This window comes from Bufo bufo, chromosome 4 (assembly GCF_905171765.1).
Source record: "Bufo bufo chromosome 4, aBufBuf1.1, whole genome shotgun sequence".
Lineage (NCBI taxonomy): Eukaryota > Metazoa > Chordata > Amphibia > Anura > Bufonidae > Bufo > Bufo bufo.
In genome coordinates this window covers 478,596,067-478,614,814 of record NC_053392.1, presented here as the reverse complement: position 1 = coordinate 478,614,814, position 18,748 = coordinate 478,596,067, and the positions used below count along the sequence as shown (strand labels likewise).

At 46.5% G+C, this 18,748-nt stretch overlaps 1 protein-coding gene across 2 annotated transcripts in view; it reads right to left on the bottom strand.

The window, feature by feature from the left end:
- Window positions 1-12,709, bottom strand: part of STRN (striatin) — a 121,623-nt gene extending 108,914 nt beyond the window's left edge. For both annotated transcript variants that reach the window (XM_040429512.1, XM_040429513.1), the window contains exon 1: window positions 12,191-12,709. In XM_040429512.1, coding sequence (XP_040285446.1) covers window positions 12,191-12,457 — 267 coding nt within the window. In that variant the 5' untranslated portion in view covers window positions 12,458-12,709. The remainder of the gene's footprint in view (window positions 1-12,190) is intronic.
- Window positions 12,710-18,748: the final 6,039 nt, after the last annotated feature.

Sequence of the window (18,748 nt, the reverse complement as noted above, 5' to 3'; positions counted from 1 at the left end):
GCATGACCTCAAGAAAGCGATTCACACCAGACATCCCAAGAATATTGCTGAACTGAAACAGTTCTGTAAAGAGGAATGGTCAAGAATTACTCCTGACCGTTGTGCACGTCTGATCTGCAAATACAGGAAATGTTTGGTTGAAGTTATTGCTGCCAAAGGAGGTTCAACCAGTTATTAAATCCAAGGGTTCACATACTTTTTCCACCTGCACTGTGAATGTTTACATGGTGTGTTCAATAAAAACATGGTAACATTTAATTCTTTGTGTGTTATTAGTTTAAGCAGACTGTGATTGTCTATTGTTGTGGCTTAGCTGAAGATCAGATCATATTTTATGACCAATTTGTGCAGAAATCCATATTATTCCAAAGGCTTCATACTTTTTCTTGCAACTGTAAATTATAAATAAATATATATATATATATATATATATATATATATATATATTCTCACAGGGAAGAGATTCTGCATAGGTTTACGGTGCTGTTCAGTTACTCTGTTGCGGTCCAGTAATAGAAAAGCTGCAGCACCAGGCCCAGTACATGCCTGCCAGATCCAATTGACTATAATGGGATCCAGCGGGTTTCCCCTATGTATCCTTACGCCTTACTTCTAAGTCATTCATCTAGATCTCTCTGGGTTTGAGTCCAGGGGTCAGCCACTGTAAGGCTACTTTCACACCTGCGTTCGGGTGTCCGCTCGTGAGCTCCATTTGAAGGGGCTCACAAGCGGCCCCGAACGCAGCCGTCCGGCCCTAATGCATTCTCAGTGGACGCGGATCCGCTGAGAATGCATCAGTCTGCCAGCGTTCAGCCTCCGCTAAGTGAGCGGACACCTGAACGCTGCTTGCAGCGTTCGGGTGTCCGCCTGGCCGTGCGGATCCGTCCAGACTTACAATGGAAGTCAATGGGGACGGATCCGCTTGAAGATGACACCATATGGCTCAATCTTCAAACAGATCCGCCCCCATTGACTTTCAATGTAAAGTCTGAACGGATCCGCTCAGGCTACTTTCACACTTAGAAATTTTTCTAAGTTATAATGCAGACGGATCCGTTCTGAACGGATGCAAACATCTGCATTATAGGAGCGGATCCGTCTGATGAAACATCAGACGGACCCGCTCTGAACGCTAGTGTGAAAGTAGCCTTAATCACTGACAGCCCCCTCTACAAAAGCAGGACCACCTCCCATCAATACTTTACCAATTCTCAATCCTATCTGCTTTTCCTGCACTATAAAATGCTGCCCGCTCGCAAGCCTGTATGTTTAAGGTGAATTCACACATAGTGGAATTTCAGTGCAGATTCCACACTGAAAATAGTCGACAACTTACAATTCATTACATGGGGATAGGATAGGACATAAAAAATCTCAGCTATGTGTAGCAATGTAGAGGGTGAAATCCGCATGTAATACGAAGATATGTTGTAAAATCTGCTACGAGTCCACACAGCCTAAGCCCAATGTCACACGAGTGTATTCAGTCCGAGAAACACGCTCCATGCGCTGGCTGTACTTCCCAGATTGAACCCACAGCATCATAACGTATAATGCTGTGTGTTCCTGCCAGACTGCAGGTCTACTGAACTGTACTGACGGAATTAGGAGAGTACAGTTTAACAGACCCACCGTCAGGAAGAACACACGGCATCATAAATCATTATGTTACCGTGCGTTTGTGTCAGAAGAGCAGCAGTCAGTCATATGGGGAGTGCTACCTGGAGCGCACTCGCTTGTGTGAAATAGGTCTAAGGGCCTGTGCCAGGTAACGAGTGCCAATTGGCAATAACAGCATGTGGATCAGCGGGAACGATCCTTAACGCAATGATACTTAAAGGAATTGTTCATCCCCAAACAGTATACAAGCCAATCACGTTTGTCGAGGGGATTGCCCGTGTATAAGATCTGCGACAGTTTTTCCTTCACTCTTCAGATCCACGTGAAAACAGCGGGTGCATTTACACCAACAGATTATCTAACCAATTTCTGTACAATCAGACCAATAGTTGGGGGTGAATAACAAAAGATCTGTGAGAGATCAGAAAATCTGTCAGATGATCTGTAAATCCATGCCCCACTCTTCACAGTGAAACTCTGTGCTGCGGCACATAGGGTCCCTTCTCTGCCCGCTTTTTCAACCGGAAGCTGCGGCGGGTGTCTGCGCGCTGATTTGCTCCATTGAATTGGGCTAGGCCTAGGCCACAGACGGCTCTGCGCACTTTGAAATACAATATGTGACAGAAATCCAAGAGAAGGCCTCGGATTTCTGCGGCACATTCTGCAGCAAATACATGTTTGATTTCCAACGTGTATTTTACCAGGTGAACGTGGCCCACGGCAGAAAGCTGCTCCACTGCCATTAATATCCAAATTAAAAGGGGTGATGCTATGATTGATGTAAAAAATGAAAATCACCCATCATATACACTGCGTGCAGAATTATTAGGCAAATGAGTATTTTGACCACATCATCCTCTTTATGCATGTTGTCTTACTCCAAGCTGTATAGGCTCGAAAGCCTACTACCAATTAAGCATATTAGGTGATGTGCATCTCTGTAATGAGAAGGGGTGTGGTCTAATGACATCAACACCCTATATTAGGTGTGCATAATTATTAGGCAACTTCCTTTCCTTTGGCAACATGGGTCAAAAGACTTGACAGGCTCAGAAAAGTCAAAAATAGTGAGATATCTTGCAGAGGGATGCAGCACTCTTAAAATTGCAAAGCTTCTGAAGCGTGATCATCGAACAATCAAGCGTTTCATTCAAAATAGTCAACAGGGTCGCAGGAAGCGTGTGGAAAAACCAAGGCGCAAAATAACTGCCCATGAACTGAGAAAAGTCAAGCGTGCAGCTGCCAAGATGCCACTTGCCACCAGTTTGGCCATATTTCAGAGCTGCAACATCACTGGAGTGCCCAAAAGCACAAGGTGTGCAATACTCAGACATGGCCAAGGTAAGAAAGGCTGAAAGACGACCACCACTGAACAAGACACAAAAGCTGAAACGTCAAGACTGTGCCAAGAAATATCTCAAGACTGATTTTTCTAAGGTTTTATGGACTGATGAAATGAGAGTGAGTCTTGATGGGCCAGATGGATGGGCCCGTGGCTGGATTGGTAAAGGGCAGAGAGCTCCAGTCCGACTCAGACGCCAGCAAGGTGGAGGTGGAGTACTGGTTTGGGCTGGTATCAAAGATGAGCTTGTGGGGCCTTTTCGGGTTGAGGATGGAGTCAAGCTCAACTCCCAGTCCTACTGCCAGTTTCTGGAAGACACCTTCTTCAAGCAGTGGTACAGGAAGAAGTCTGCATCCTTCAAGAAAAACATGATTTTCATGCAGGACAATGCTCCATCACACGCGTCCAAGTACTCCACAGCGTGGCTGGCAAGAAAGGGTATAAAAGAAGAAAATCTAATGACATGGCCTCCTTGTTCACCTGATCTGAACCCCATTGAGAACCTGTGGTCCATCATCAAATGTGAGATTTACAAGGAGGGAAAACAGTACACCTCTCTGAACAGTGTCTGGGAGGCTGTGGTTGCTGCTGCACGCAATGTTGATGGTGAACAGATCAAAACACTGACAGAATCCATGGATGGCAGGCTTTTGAGTGTCCTTGCAAAGAAAGATGGCTATATTGGTCACTGATTTGTTTTTGTTTTGTTTTTGAATGTCAGAAATGTATATTTGTGAATGTTGAGATGTTATATTGGTTTCACTGGTAAAAATAAATAATTGAAATGGGTATATATATTTTTTTTGTTAAGTTGCCTAATAATTATGCACACACAGATATCCCCCTAAAATAGCTAAAACTAAAAACAAACTAAAAACTACTTCCAAAAATATTCAGCTTTGATATTAATGAGTTTTTTGGGTTCATTGAGAACATGGTTGTTGTTCAATAATAAAATTAATCCTCAAAAATACAACTTGCCTAATAATTCTGCACTCCCTGTAGTACAAAGCTAGAACCAGCCCTGAACCTCACATGGATCCAGCGATCTCCCTATTCATTGCTTCAATTGCTCTGGAATGTATTGGATAACACCGACAGCATGCTGCCAGTGTTATCCAATACATTGCAGAACTGTAAAGGTTACATAGCATCAGAAATCAATATAATGCTATGCGACCCCATCAGTACTGGGAGGTCAGGACGGGAGCTGTCTTATACTCACGCTGCGAGTCCGGAGCGTGACACTCGCTCATCTGTTAGGGGCTTTAAACTGAGCGCCTGAGGCTCCATTCACACGTCCGTAAAAATGGGTCCACATCTGTTCCGCAGGTGTGGACCCATTCATTCTCTATGGGGCAGGAATGGATGCGGACAGCACACAGTGTGCTGGCCGCATCCGCATTTCCGGGGCGCTCCGCCGATCTTCTGGTCCGCGGCTCCGGAAAAAGATAGAACATGTTCTATTCTTGTCTGCAATTGCGGACAAGAATAGGCATTTCTATGGGGGTGTCGGCCGGGTGTATTGAGGATCCGCAATGCACTACGGACGTGTGAATGGACCGGACCCTTAGTGAGGTAGATGGAGAAATAAAGAAAATAAAAAAACAGCAGGTGGCGCTATACAGATACATTTTATTGAACAGCTCACTGGCTATACTAAATTTCTTATTACATTTTTTCAATTATTGGTTTAAATATAGAATATTTTTCGTGGCACAACCCCTTTAATAGAGTCGAGCTGTCATGTCAGTGGTGATGCTTCTGGTAAGGGCGGGGGGGGGGGGGGGGGGGACACCTTTTAGCATTGACCTAAATTACCAAGTTCACGGAGACAGGAAGAAGACAACAAAGATCCCATTCTTTCCAGACTGTTCTATATAGGGTTGTACTTCTATATATTAATACTGGACTGGGAAGGAGGGTGAAAAAGGGATCCCCAAGATGGGCTCAATCTTACTACAGTCAGATACAAATGCAAGCTTCAATCCCTGTGCATCCATATAATATGTACAGTCTAGACCCCATTATGCCAAGTATAGTCTCTGCATTTCTGATGAGCCTGGATATGAAGCGCAACATATTTCCTTCTGTTTTGCAGCCATGAAATTCCTGACAGGCAGCGCGGGGTTATCATCTTATGAATAAATCATCACCTCAAAGGAGGGAGAAAACCCTACAAAAATAAAACCGAGCTGCTGCCCCGACTCGAAAGAGCCAGCAATGCCGAATTCCACAATCCGCGTGCCATCTGCTAACTATACCAGCCCATCCCATGCCAATAAACAGGGCATGGTAAATCTGGCACAAGGTTCACGGTATCCAAATGTATGCCACCACGCAGGACGCCAATACCTAGCCTCATAAGGGTCAGTTTGCATCACGTTTAGCCCTCCGCTCGGCTTTCCATCGGCGTATACATTTAAATAACTGAAAATAAGAGGGCTTCACACATATACTGTGGATGGAGTCAGTCACTAGGATATGCCCCCAATATCTGATGGGTGCGGGTCCTTATAAGGGCTCTTTCACATGAGCGGATGCCATGCGTGCCAAGCCCCGCTCCAGACAGCAGAGGCACGGAGCAGTAACATGACTGATAACGCTCCGTGCCTCTCTGATCTCTTTACTACAAAATCACAGTGAGATAAAGTGGTCACTGATTTTGTAGTAAAAAGATCACAGAGAGGCACGGAGCATTATCAGTCATGGTCTCTTTCACGCAGCGGATTACCTGCACGACATCCGCTCGTGTGAAAGAACAATAACATAGCGCACAAAGTGCTGGAGGGCGCACAGCACTTGCGCAGCCGCCCTGCATTCATTTCTATGGGAGAGCTGAAAATAGCACTTTGTGGGCTCTGTTACCAACTCAAATAGCGTCGCCATAACCGTGCCATGGGCCAGGCAGACGGAAATTTCCATATACTGATAACTATGTTTGGTGTGCCACAACAATCTTTGAGCATCATGTGACTCATACTGTTCAAATAGGAAAGAACGGAATTCCAGAACACATGAACAAGCGCACAACACTGGCATCGCTCTGACACTGGCTTCCTAACAGTAAAGGAGGGTGCCGCTTTACATTGGATTTTTCATGCGGATTTCTTGTTTCTGCCCCAAATACTGTATGTGTTACTTGCGGTTTTTGATGCCAATCTGCCCCAATCTTACCCTTTCCAATGCAAACTCTGCACGGCAGGTCAAATCTTTGCTGGTGCTATATTACGCTAGGTTTCTCCACATGAAAATCTGCACATAATCCGCATTGCGTGCACAGTTACCCTACCTTTTTTTAAAGAGGTGCCCTATTTAAAAAAAATAAATAAAATGACCTACCCTCCAAGCAGATGTGAGCCCTGAGGCCTGTGACTGGCTGCAGCGGTCACAGGACAAAGCCATTTCCTGGTCCTGTTGAATACAGAAGCAGCCAGGAACAAGGCAGTGGTGCGGGCACCGCGGGAACGCCCTTGGACTTCCACTACGGATTTCGCTCCACTACGGATTTTGCTCCTTGCAAAGCACGGGGAGAAACCTGCAGCAAAACCACAAGTACCATGCAAATATTACCACAGGCATGTGGCAAAATCTGCAGCAGAAGTGATCTGCCAAGATGGGTCTAGGTTTCGTGCACATGGAACAGTACTTGGAGCGGAGGATGGGGTCAGGTCTCGTTTTGGGAGATTAGGAATGGCTGGATCTCGGCACTATATATACAGCATCTAGAACTACACTAGAAGGACAGTCCTAGCACCCGGCAGTGCCCCAAGCAGCAGGACTATCGCACCATCATTTCCATTCACATGCTACATCTAATGATCAGATGAATAAAGACAGTTAGGCTCTTCTCACAATGGAGGGATCGGCGAATCACTGTTTTATTAGCAGGAGTTCTTCCCTTTCGAGGGACTACCCTCACAGGTGAAGAAGCACCCACCTGCTGTTGACTGACAGGGGTGGACATCTAGCCTGGCCCTGACCATCTGGGCCCTGCGCCGCAGACACTAAAGGTTGATTTAGACGAACCAAGTTCAGACCATGGGGAACGACCATTCCTGCGAACGCTCGCTCCCAACAATCTGGCCGTGTAAATGTACTGCCGATCACCGAATGAACGAGCAAAACACTTGTTCATCGGGTGATCCTGTCGTTCGTGCAGGCACCACCGATCATCGTTTCTGGGCAGCAGATGGTGCGGTCTAAACAGTGATCTGCCGCCCAGAAACATTGCTTGTGTATGGGGACGAGGGATGGCTATAGAGATCTCTCATCATCATACTGTGGAGGAGATTGCTGTATGTAAATGAGCGGTCTCCTTCACTGAGCGAGCAGCCGACTGTCGGGAAGGAGCGCTTCCTTTCCGCTAATTAGCTGCTCCGTCTAAACCCTCCTATAAGCTCAAATTCTGCTTTGGAGGCAGAGACTTCACCACTACCAGGAAGTGTAGCGGCGCACGCGCAGTCCCCCCTCACAGGTGCTTGCTAACAAGATGAACTGATTCATGAGAATCGATTCGCTCATCCCACGTCCCTATGGATTCTTAAGGCCCCTTTCACACAGGCGAGTATTCTGCGCGGATGCGATGCGCGAGTTGAACGCATTGCACCCGCACTGAATCCTGACCCATTCATTTCTATGGGGCTGTGCACATGAGCGGTGATTTTCACGCATCACTTGTACGTTGCGTGAAAATCGCAGCATGCTCCTCTTTGTGCGTTTTTCAGGTAACGCAGGCCCCATAGAAATGAATGGGGTTTGCGTGAAAATCACAAGCATCCGCAAGCAAGTGCGGATGCGGTGCGATTTTCACGCACGGTTGCTAGGAGATGATCGGGATGGAGTCTCGATCATTATTATTTTCCCTTATAACATGGTTATAAGGTAAAATAATAGCATTCTGAATACAGAATGCAAAGTAAAATAGCGCTGGAGGGGTTAAAAATAAATAAAAAAATAATTTAACTCACCTTAATCCACTTGATCGCGCAGCCCGGCTTCTCTTCTGTCTTTGCTGTGTGCAGGAAAAGGACCTGTGGTGACGTCACTCCGGTCATCACATGATCCATCACCATGGTAAAAGATCATGTGACGGACCATGTGATGACCGGAGTGACGTCACCACAGGTCCTTTTCCTGCACACAGCAAATTAGACAGAAGAGAAGCCGGGCTGCGCGATCAAGTGGATTAAGGCGAGTTAATTTTTTTATTTTTTTTAACCCCTCCAGCCCTATTGTACTCCGCATTCTGTATTCAGAATGCTATAATTTTCCCTTATAACCATGTTATAAAGGGAAAATAATACAATCTACAGAACACCGATCCCAAGCACAAACTTCTGTGAAGAAGTTCGGGTACCAAACATGCCAATTTTTCTCGCACGCGTGCAAAACGCATTACAATGTTTTGCACTCGCGCGGAAAAATCGCGGGTGTTCCCGTAACGCACCCGCACATTTTCCCGCAATAGGGGGCTTAAGGGTTTGAGATTTTTTGCTTTTACAGGATAAAAGCCACTCTATTCTGTCAATGGGCAACAGAAACCTGAGGCAAAACAACAATGTTCAGAACCTAAGGCTACTTTCACATCTGCGGCACTGCGATCCGGCCGGACACAAACCGCAGCGCGCAGCTAAATGGGGCCGGAGGGCATTCCGGTTGCATCTGGAGAATTCCAGCAGGTTGTTCTCTGCCGGCACCGTGAAAGTAGCCAAAGCTGGTCAGATAGCGAGTAGATCCCCGTTTACCCAATGATGCAAACCCTATCCAGCTCAGTTATACTATCATGGGTTTAAATGGCATCAGCACCAAGCAGCTGACAATGCCCGCTTGTGTGGACGTGGACATAACAATGCAACAATTCAAGACGCAGACAGTAAGACCTATGATGCAGAAGGATCAGTACACAAGTAGTCACTTCTCTGCAGTGATATTACACATACTGTACATCAGCAGCCCTGTCCAAACCTATGAGGATGACAGATAGAATACATGAAAGTTCCCACCATGTCATGCAAATATACACAAGTCGAGGAATGGGCCAATTATCGGGGGCGACCATGTTGTATGCAAGCTCCTTCTCGATAACGTGTGCTGTGTAAAGCCTCATTCACACATCAGTGTTCCACCTGTTCTCCCCGGACAGCACACGTCCCCATTCATTTTAATGTATACACACCTCAGTTTTTTACCACTGTCCGTGTTGTTTTTTTTTTTTATCTTGTCCGTGACCACGGATCCATCACGCCCATTAATAGTCTACGGGTCCGTGAAAACCACGAACGCAACAAGGATGCCATCCGTGTTTCATGAATCATTAGGAAGACATGCTTTGAAAAATATTTTTCAGCTGTGCAGTGTCAGTGAAACACGGATCCATCACTGACCCCCCTTTTCACGGATTTAGGCACCGACGTGTGAATGAGGCTTAAAGAGGGGACGTGAAGGGCTGAGGGAAATTATGACAATGATCGTTAATCTCCCCCCCCCCTTCAACTAGCATATTATCCATCAGCGCTCATCTCTCTACAAGCAATTGTGGCCAAGGAACCCACCCTGGGACTTAGCCGACCTCAACGGAAGTCTGGTGGTCAATGCACCAAAAATGGCAGCCTGAGATCAAGGAGGTCCTACCAGCTACCCTGAAACGTCTGATTTAGGCCAAGTTCACACGAACATGTGTGACCCGTGCCGCGGCCCGCAAATTGCGGGCCGCAATGCACGATCGTCGGCCATAGGTCAGCCGCATCGGATCGCGGACCCATTCACTTTAATGGGTCCGCGATCCGCCCTTTCCGCAAAAAGATAGGACATGTTCTATCTTTTTGTGGAACGGAAGTACGGGACGCAACCCCACGGAAGCCCTCCGTAGTGCTTCCGAGGGGTACCGTTCCGTGCGGCCATTTCGCTATTCCGGACCCATTGAAGTGAATGGGTCCGCATCCGTGAAGCGGAATGCACATGGAACTGTGGCCGTGTATTGCGGCCTGCAATACGGCCACGGATCACACACGTTCGTGTGAACTAGGCCTTAGCAAATCATTTTATTCTTCATGGAATACATTTTCTGGAGCACGTTTTCTTGGAACTTTGTGTCATACCGTTCCTTAGTTATTCCTCCTAGAAATGTATGACATAACAACTGGGCGCTACCAGTTGGGAATGTGTCCATGTAGGTTCTCACAGCGTCCAATAAGTGTCGGACTGTGTTGGGAAACTGCCATATCACAAGTGGAATGGGAACAATCAGTAGTCAATTAATACATTTCTATGAGGAATAACAGAGGAACGACACGTCACAAGAGTTCAAGACAAATGCTGCAGAATTATTTTATGGGAATAGAAGTTTTCACTGAAATAGACAGGAGAGGAGCAGTGAAGACCCTCTCTAACCTGCAGGGGACACTTCTGTACATCGGATAGGATTTTATTACAGTAATAACCGGTGGAGCTTCCTATGTGGAGACTCCCCGGCCGATCCCCAAAACTGTAAACTCTGGGAGCCACACTAATCCAGTTTGATTGTTTTTAATGGCCCAGCTATAACACCTTTCACTGGGTACCAGCAGTGTGAGGGCAGACCTATGAAGGGAAGCACACTGACCTGCTCCCTGGGACCACTGCCGTCTTCTTCCCTGTGCTTCGGTCCCTGCAGGTGAACCTCTGGCATGGACAGGGTCACATGCCCCACTGCAGCCAATGACTAGCCGCAGGGGTGAGGTGTCCCCCAAAGTGGCAAGTTACTGCAGTCAAGCGCCGCATAGGGGGACACCACCACTGCAGTAAGTCACTGGCTACAGTGGGGCATGTGACCACGTCCATGCTGGAAGATTACATGCAGGGAGCAAATGACGGAACTAAGCGACAGTAAGCAGCCAAGTATGCTTCCCTTTACAGGTCCGGCAGGGGTTTAAAAGGTAATCCTGGAGAACCCCTTTAATAGAGTGGTCCCATCTGGACATTCACGGCAGATACAGAGAATATGACAAATGCTCGACTGGTGCGGGTCCCACCTCTGTGACAAGAACAGGACCGCGCATGCGCTACTTTCGCCATTCACCGCTATGAGCCTCAGGGCGCTTACTCAGTTATGGAAAGGACCACGCATGCGCAGCCTCCTGTCTATTCCTGTTAACAGGCGGCCAGGGACCTATACATGAACAAGAAGCGGGTCCCAGAGGTGGGACTGGCACTGTGGACATTTATGGCATAGCCTGTGGGAATAAACACCTCATATGGGGTTTTGCCTTCCTCTGGATCAACACAGTTGGACTTGATGGACCTGTGTCTTATCAATCATGAGCCTATTCTGACCCTTTAAAAGAAAAAAATTTGAAAGGCCACACGACCCGGTTCAAGGGGATTATAGCGAGGCCTAGAAATAGGTACTTCATAGACACACAGCAGCAGCATAAGTCTAAGTGGTCCATCGTACATGACCAACTACTATACCGCTTTCACTGCAGGGCTGACATCTTAGGGTAGGTTCACACCTCTGTATAGCTGGCCTGCCATGGCTGGACCCCTGGCATGAGTGCAGGGTCTTGACCAGACCAAACCCATTACTCATGCTGGATCCCATCACAGTCAATGGGGTCTGGCGGTGAACGGCAGATCCGGTGAAGGAACCTACCCTAAGGGGATGGTTCTGGAGACCCATGCAGGATTCCTTAAAGGGGTCGTTCACCTTTCACCATTTGGGCCACACGTATTCCATACCTGCACAGGGGATACAGCAATGAACCGCCACATACAGATGCAGCCAGCGATATCCAGACTCCCGACGCACCAGGATGGGCACTTTAAAACGATATCTTGTATTACTGTAATGTGATTTTGTTGCGTTAAAGGGGTTTTCAGACTGTTTCACACTGATCGGTCGTCAATATACGATCGTGGGGGTCCAACACCCGGCACCCCACGCCGATCAGCCGTTTACCATTCATCGGATAGCGGCCGCGCTCGGTGTCACTTGACCAGGACAGAGCTGAGCCTAGGTCGTGTGAGTGATGAAGGTGATGTCATTGTGCTTCAAACAACTGATCGGCGGTGATGTCAGGAGTGGGCCCCCCACCGATCCTGAAGCCCCTTGAAGGCTAGATATTTCGGCTACACCTGTACCTGGATTTGCCATAGAGAACTCCATGAGGACATACCCCTGAGTCCCCCCATGGCAGGGGTGTAGGCAGCCCCCCGTCACATACACATGACAGGTCCCAGGGTTATTACCTGCAGCTCGGCCCGCTCCACATCCCACTGCGCTCTCTCCACCTCGAAGCGGGCCCACTCATGCTGCAAGAAGTGGAGGATGCCCGGGATGCTGTACTGGGCCCTGCCTGCCGCCCCGGTGCCGCCTCCTCCTGCACCGCCGGCCGCCGAATCGCCAGCCCCGGCCTCGAATCCCTTGCCGGCCCCCTGAGTCCCCGCAGCGGCAGCGGACAGCAGCGAAATGTTATTGTTGTTGAAGAAAACGCCGGGCCCCGCCTGCTCGTCCATGGCCGCCCTCGCAGCAGGGGCCGCGGTTACCACCGAGCGGCCGCCACCGATCCCTATACAGAAGAATGAAGAGCCGGGAGGAGGGACAGGCGTTCACACCGGCGGTAATGCTGCGATTCCGCGTAACGTCACATAGAGCCCGTCCACTGCCGTTCTGTAGCCTACAACCCGGGCTCCGCTGCCGCCCACACTCGAAGGAAGAGAAGCTGCTGCTGCCTGGGCGGGTCTCCTGCCTCTCTGACAGCGGCGCCGTGACGTCACGTACGACCACAAGCCGTAAGGTTCGGCACCGCCCTTGCCGCCAGTTCTTCCTGGTTAGCTGTTTTTTTTTTTTCTCTCTCATGGAACTTTATTGACAAGAGTACACACGCGCATTGGAATCTCATGCCCCGCTGGAATGCGGCTGGCAGTGCGACCTTATGGAAATGTTGCAAAATGACTTGCAGACTGGTGCAGCTGTGGCTTCTGCTGCCTTTTCAAGATTTCACCTTGAAAATGTCCCTTTTTTGCAGTGCAGTGCTGGGAGAGAAAAGTGATCATGTGACCTGCAGCGTTTTTATATCATTTGAGTCCCTCTATTGACAGTAGAGAAGATGACACCACAGAACGTTCAAACTGAAAGCACTTAAAGGGGTTGTCCAGAATTTGAACAACATGTCTGCTTTCTTCCAAGAACATATATAAAAGAAGATTACGAGTTAAAGGGAACCTGTCACCGGGATTTTGGGTATAGAGCTGAGGACATGGGCTGCTAGATGGCCACTAGCACATCCGCAATACCCAGTCCCCATAGCTCTGTGTGCTTTTATTGTGTAAAAAAACACGATTTGATACATATGCAAATTAACCTGAGACGAGTCCTGTCCCTGAGATGAGTCCTGCATGTGAGATGAGTCAGGTTAGTTTGCATATGTATCAAATAGTTTTTTTTTTTACACAATAAAAGCACACAGAGCTATAGGGACTGGGTATTGCGGATGTGCTAGCGGCCATCTAGCAACCCATGTCCTCAGCTCTATACACAAAATCCCGACGACAGGTTCCTTTTAAATCCGCAGGATGGGTCACCCCACGTCTGAGCCGTAACAAAAACCACACCAATAGGCGCCAATCCCTGTACCATTGAGTAATCCTGGTTTTAAGTGATATACAGGGTGGGCCATTTATATGGATACACCTTAATAAAATGGGAATGGATGGTGATATTAAAGAGGACCTTTCACCAGAATAAAACATCTAAACTAACTATACAGACATGTAGAGCGGCGCCCAGGGATCCCCCTGCACTTACTGTTATACCTGGGCGCCGCTCCGTTCGCCCGGTATAGCCTCCGGTATCTTCATAGGCTCCACCCAGGGGAACCTGATGGCGTCTCTTTCTCCCATGCTGTAGCGCTGGCCAATCGCAGCGCTCAGCTCATAGCCTGAGAGAAAAAAAAGCTCTCAGGCTATGAGCTGAGCGCTGCGATTGGCCAGCGCTACAGCATAGGAGAAAGAGACGCCGTCAGGTTCCCCTGGGTGGAGCCTAACTATGAAGATACCGGAGGCTATACCGGGCGAACGGAGCGGCGCCCAGGTATAACAGTAAGTGCAGGGGGATCCCTGGGCGCCGCTCTACATGTCTGTATAGTTAGTTTAGATGTTTTATTCTGGTGAAAGGTCCTCTTTAACTTCCTGTTTGTGGCACATTAGTATATGTGAGGGGGGAAACTATTCAAGATGGGTGGTGACCATGGCGGCCATTTTGAAGTCGGCCATTTTGAATCCAACTTTTGTTTTTTCAATAGGAAGAGGGTCATGTGACACATCAAACTAATTGGGAATTTCACAAGAAAAACAATGGTGTGCTTGGTTTTAACGTAACTTTATTCTTTAATGAGTTATTTACAAGTTTCTGACCACTTATAAAATGTGTTCAATGTGCTGCCCATTGTGTTGGATTGTCAATGCAACCCTCTTCTCCCACTCTTCACACACTGATAGCAACACCGCAGGAGAAATGCTACAACAGGCTTCCAGTATCCGTAGTTTCAGGTGCTGCACATCTCGTATCTTCACAGCATAGACAATTGCCTTCAGATGACCCCAAAGATAAAAGTCTAAGGGGGTCAGATCGGTAGACCTTGGGGGCCATTCAACTGGCCCACGACGACCAATCCACTTTCCAGGAAACTGTTCATCTAGGAATGCTCGGACCTGACACCCATAATGTGGTGGTGGACCATCTTGCTGGAAAAACTCAGGGAACGTGCCAGCTTCAGTGCATAAAGAGGGAAACACATCATCATGTAGCAATTTCGCATATCCAGTGGCCTGAGGTTTCTATTGATGAAGAATGGCCCCACTATCTTTGTACCCCATATACCACACCATACCATCAATTTTTTTGTTCCAACAGTCTTGGAGGGATCTATCCATTGTGGGTTAGTGTCAGACCAATAGCGGTGGTTTTGTTTGTTAACTTCACATTCACATAAAAGTTTGCCTCATCACTGAACAAAATCTTCTGTGTAAACTAAGGGTCCTGTTCCAATTTTTGTTTTGCCCATTCTGAAAATTCAGTGCGCCGATCTGGGTCATCCTCGTTGAGATGCTGCAGTAGCTGGAGTTTGTAAGGGTGCCATTTGTGAGTAGCTAATATCCGCCGAAGGGATGCTCGACTAATGCCACTCTCCAGTGACATGCGGTGAGTGCTACACTGTGGGATCTTGCTGAATGAAGCTAGGACAGCCACTGATGTTTCTTGATTAGAGACAGATTTCATGCGTCCACATTTTGGCAAATCCAACACTGAACCAGTTTCACGAAACTTAGCAAGCAGTTTGCTAACTGTAGCATGGGCGATGGGTGGTCTCGTAGGGTGTCTTGCATTGAAATCTGCTGCAATGACCCGGTTACTGCGTTCACCAGACATCAACACAATTTCTATCCGCTCCTCACGTATTAACCTCGGCGACATGTCAATGGCTGTAAACAAAGAGAAACTTGTAAATAACTCATGAAAGAATAAAGTTACGTTAAAACCAAGCACACCATTGTTTTTCGTGTGAAATTCCCAATAAGTTTGATGTGTCACATGACGCCTCTTCCTATTGAAAAAACAAAAGTTGGATTCAAAATAGCCGACTTCAAAATGGCCGCCATGGTCACCACCCATCTTGAAAAGTTTCCCCCCTCACATATACTAATGTTCCACAAACAGGAAGTTAATATCACCAACCATTCCCATTTTATTAAGGTGTATCCATATAAATGGCCCACCCTGTAGTTCCCAGATATAGATTAGACAATAATAAGTATATACATACTGAAGGCAGTTTAGTTCGTGATCATTTGGCCCATAGTTATATAGTAAGAATAAAAAATGTCTCAAATGTCAAGTATTCTACTCACTTCACAGGGGGAATGTCCGTCGGATAAAGCTCAAGACACCTTTAAACAGACCCCCCCCCCCCCCCCTTCGCCGGGTCCGCTTGTAGTATAATGGGAAATGATGGCAGCCGGGTCTCCAGCGTCTGAACAATTCCCTTTTATTGGACAATATACAGCACTCTTCCAAGAACAGCACTGTGGCAGGTGCAGCACTATGAAGTGCCTTTTGCGCTGTCGCAATAGAAGAATTCTGATATCTCTGACTTTTAGTCTAACCAGACTGTCTATTACTCTGTAATTCCTCTAGCGCCGTTCTATGGAAACAGTAGGTTTAAAGAGCACACCAAATGCTTGAAATAACTTCTTTATTAACTTCAACTTTTCTTCATATATAACACTGCCGCCTCCGCAGCAGATAGTCCATGTACAAAACATGTATTGAAAAGATATCACAAAATGGCGGTATGCATAAGATGGTGGTTCAACTGTTTAATCTTGTCATTCAACATAAAATGGTGGATATATTTCTCTCTTCAGTATCTGTACTCTTACTTTAAGTTATTTAAGCACTTTATGATCTCTCTGAGCGGTATATCTGAGGGTAACCAATAGTTCACTTGCTCTACTTGGTTTGCAGTTTGCTCTATATAATTGCTTATGATCTGGTATGAGCAGTTCGCATTTGTATGCAATTTGTTTGGATTGTATGGCACAGTACAGGGAGTGCAGAATTATTAGGCAAGTTGTATTTTTGAGGATTAATTTTATTATTGAACAACAACCATGTTCTCAATGAACCCAAAAAACTCATTAATATCAAAGCTGAATATTTTTGGAAGTAGTTTTTAGTTTGTTTTTTAGTTTTAGCTATTTTAGGGGGATATCTGTGTGTGCAGGTGACTATTACTGTGCATAATTATTAGGTAACTTAACAAAAACAAATACAGTGGGGGAAATAATTATTTGACCCCTCACTGATTTTGTAAGTTTGTCCAATGACAAAGAAATGAAAAGTCTCAGAACAGTATCATTTCAATGGTAGGTTTATTGTAACAGTGGCAGATAGCACATCAAAAGGAAATCGAAAAATAACTTTAAATAAAAGATAGCAACTGATTTGCATTTCATTGAGTGAAATAAGTATTTGAACCCTCTAACAAAAAAAGACTTAATACTTGGTGGAAAAAACCCTTGTTTGCAAGCACAGAGGTCAAACGTTTCTTGTAATTGATGACCAAGTTTGCGCACATTTTAGGAGGAATGTTGGTCCACTCCTCTTTGCAGATCATCTCTAAATCCCTAAGGTTTCGAGGCTGTCCTCTGTGCAACTCTGAGCTTGAGCTCCCTCCATAGGTTTTCGATTGGATTAAGGTCCGGAGACTGACTAGGCCACTCCATGACCTTAATGTGCTTCTTCTTGAGCCACTCCTTTGTTGCCTTTGCTGTATGTTTTGGGTCATTGTCGTGCTGGAACACCCATCCACGACCCATTTTCAGTTTCCTGGCAGAGGGAAGGAGGTTGTCGCTCAGGATTTCACGATACATGGCTCCGTCCATTTTCCCGTTTATGCGAATAAGTTGTCCTGTGCCCTTAGCAGAAAAAACACCCCCAAAGCAAAATGTTTCCACCCCCATGCTTGACGGTGGGGACGGTGTTTTGGGGGTCATAGGCAGCATTTTTCTTCCTCCAAACACAGCGAGTTGAGGTTAATGCCAAAGAGCTCTATTTTGGTCTCATCAGACCACAGCACCTTCTCCCAGTCACTCTCTGAATCATTCAGGTGTTCATTGGCAAACTTCAGACGGGCCTGCACATGTGCCTTCCTGAGCAGGGGGACCTTGCGAGCCCTGCAGGATTTTAATCCATTGCGGTGTAATGTGTTTCCAATGGTTTTCTTGGTGACTGTGGTCCCTGCTAATTTGAGGTCATTAACTAACTCCTCCCGTGTAGTTCTAGGATGCTTTTTCACCTTTCTCAGAACCATTGACACCCCACGAGGTGAGATCTTGCGTGGAGCCCCAGAGCGAGGTCGATTGATGGTCATTTTGTGCTCCTTCCATTTTCGAACAATCGCACCAACAGTTGTCACCTTCTCTCCCAGCTTCTTGCTAATGGTTTTGTAGCCCATTCCAGCCTTGTGCAGGTCTACAATTTTGTCTCTGACACCTTGGACAGCTCTTTGGTCTTTCCCATGTTGGAGAGTTTGGAGTCTGCTTGATTGATTGATTCTGTGGACAGGTGTCTTTTATACAGGTGACTAGTTAAGACAGGTGTCCTTAATGAGGGTGACTAATTGAGTAGAAGTGTCTAACCACTCTGTGGGAGCCAGAAACTCTAATGGTTGGTAGGGTTCAAATACTTATTTCACTCAATGAAATGCAAATCAGTTGCTATCTTTTATTTAAAGTTATTTTTTCGATTTTCCTTTGATGTGCTATCTGCCACTGTTACAATAAAACCTACCATTGAAATGATACTGTTCTGAGACTTTTCATTTCTTTGTCATTGGACAAACTTACAAAATCAGTGAGGGGTCAAATAATTATTTCCCCCACTGTATATACCCATTTCAATTATTTATTTTTACCAGTGAAACCAATATAACATCTCAACCTTCACAAATATACATTCTGACATTCAAAAACAATACAAAAACAAATCAGTGACCAATATAGCCACCTTTCTTTGCAAGGACACTCAAAGCCTGCCATCCATGGATTCTGTCAGTGTTTTGATCTGTTCACCATCAACATTTGCGTGCAGCAGCAACCACAGCCTCCCAGACACTGTTCAGAGAGGTGTACTGTTTTCCCTCCTTGTAAATCTCCATTTGATGATGGACACAGGTTCTCAATGGGGTTCAGATCGGTGAACAAGGAGGCCATGTCATTAGATTTTCTTCTTTTATACCCTTTCTG